The sequence below is a fragment of the Arachis ipaensis genome, chromosome B04 (genome assembly GCF_000816755.2).
Source record: "Arachis ipaensis cultivar K30076 chromosome B04, Araip1.1, whole genome shotgun sequence".
In the NCBI taxonomy this organism is placed as follows: Eukaryota; Viridiplantae; Streptophyta; class Magnoliopsida; order Fabales; family Fabaceae; genus Arachis; species Arachis ipaensis.
The window spans coordinates 115,946,887-115,948,912 of NC_029788.2; the positions used below are offsets into that span (position 1 = coordinate 115,946,887).

General features: G+C 30.9%; 1 protein-coding gene across 1 annotated transcript in view; it reads left to right on the plus strand.

The window, feature by feature from the left end:
- The window catches only part of LOC107637041, a 17,200-nt gene that overhangs the window by 4,710 nt on the left and 10,464 nt on the right, over positions 1 to 2,026 (plus strand). The window contains exons 2-4 of the mRNA XM_016340492.2: positions 426 to 518; positions 637 to 712; positions 840 to 944. Of these exons, the coding sequence (XP_016195978.1) occupies positions 469 to 518; positions 637 to 712; positions 840 to 944 (231 nt within the window). The 5' untranslated portion in view covers positions 426 to 468. The remainder of the gene's footprint in view (positions 1 to 425; positions 519 to 636; positions 713 to 839; positions 945 to 2,026) is intronic.

Consider the following 2,026-nt stretch of genomic DNA (forward strand, 5'->3'; position numbering starts at 1 on the left):
TTCCCTTTGTTTGAGTGTTTTTTTTTTTTTTGTTCTAAATGGCAAAACGGCGTCGTTTCTAAGAACCGGTCGGTTTTTGGTCCGGTCTAACCATCCAATTCTCAGTCGGTTCAACGATTTTAGAACGGTTTTATATCTAACGGTTTTAGGAGGAGGATTGGACCGTTTTTCTTGCTGGTTCCTGGTTCAACCAACTAGTTCGGTCCGATTTTCAGAACCATGGTAGCTACAACAGAAAATCATGGATGTGAGAAGTGTTTGGTATGTTGTCCTTGTTGTTTCTTTTTTTTCTTTTTGTTAGAGGTCATTGTCTTTTGTTATACTAATTTAAATCAGCACCATTGATCCCAACTTTAGTTCCAAGTTTCATCCATTTTCCCCTCTATCCATTTGATGAAAAGAACTAACTTTTTCTTTTTGTAAAGACTTCTCTACCCGAATTGCACTTTGAGCATTGTTGCATCAGTAATGAGTGGACTCCGCACCATCTATGCCCAAGTACCTAAGCAACACAATAGGTGAGCCAATAGCGTATGTTGAAGCAATCTTTCGCATTTGCTTTGTATATTTTTATATTTTTTGGTGGTATAAAGACTAGCCATAGATGATGTTGACCTTGGTATATTTGCTTTACAGTGATGATTGTGGAGTCTTCGTGTACAAGTACCTTCAGCAATGGAAACCTAACACCTCATTGCAGGGTTGCAACCAGGTTAGGACACTATGATTTCCTTGAGCATTATTATCATCTGAATTATTGGAGACATCGAAAGTTGGTGACAAACATCAGATTTTGAACAGCATTTTTTAAATTGTTACTTTGATGTCGCATTTTTCAGGAACAAATTGCGTATTTCCGAAAAGAACTCCTCTTATCGTGCGTTCTGAGTGACTCGAACACTAAACGGGAAGAACTACTTCACCAAGTGGATAAATACTTTAAGGTGATCAATACAAAAAGAATTCTTCGTCATCATGCCCCCTTTGATGAGATAATAAAACTCCCGACTAAAAAAGTTACATGACTTTGAACATAATGTAACATAGATCTTACAAGAGTTATAGGTCCATTGAAAGGAAACACAACACTTGAGGAAATAAAACTCCAGACTAAAACATCTAATGAAAACATACTTAGGAAAATACAACCGTCAAAGTATTCGGGAAAATCGATACAAGTCCAATGGCATGACCAACATTAGCTAAGATAGATCAACTTCGAGTTTTTCTTTTAATATTTCTTAAAAGAGTAAAAGTCATTCTATATTTGGATATTCCATGCAAAAAAATTTTTTTATTTATCAATTATATTTGGATACAACAATATAAAAGTATTTGTTTATTTATTATGTAAAAAAATATCTTTTTTTAGGAAAAAGATCTTTTAAAAATGACATAAATTATAACTTCTCAAAAAAAATTTTAAAATTTTTCTAGTGCTTACTTTATTACTACTAATCTTTCAAACACGCTAAAAGTAAAAAAGATATTTTTTTAATAAAAAAATATTTTTCTATCAACTTAATAACACTCAAAGAATAGATTAATATAGGAGTTTAATGCTGATGCACTGACAGTGTAAAGTATTTTACACAGTGGTGCAATCACATCCGTTTTTTTGGATGATCATTTACGTGATTAATATAAAAAGTTGTTATTTTTGTTGATCTGACGTTACGTAATTAGATGCACATGTAAAATTACTTTACACTAACAGTGCATCAAAATTAAATTCTTAATATATGTTATTCAAAAATATTATCTATTATATATTATTAATTTTACAACCAAAATATGCCACATGTCACTTCCTCATTGCAATTGAAATCAAATATTTCTCTCCAAAATTAAAGAGTTCTCCCATTTTTCCTTCTTCCTTCTCTATCTCTCTCATTCCTTCACTCAATCTATCTCTTTTATATATCATTATCAATGACTAATTACAAATTTTAAAATCAAAATATACAACATGACATTCTCTAGTTATATTTAAATTAAATTAAAATTAAAATATTGAAATTAAAAT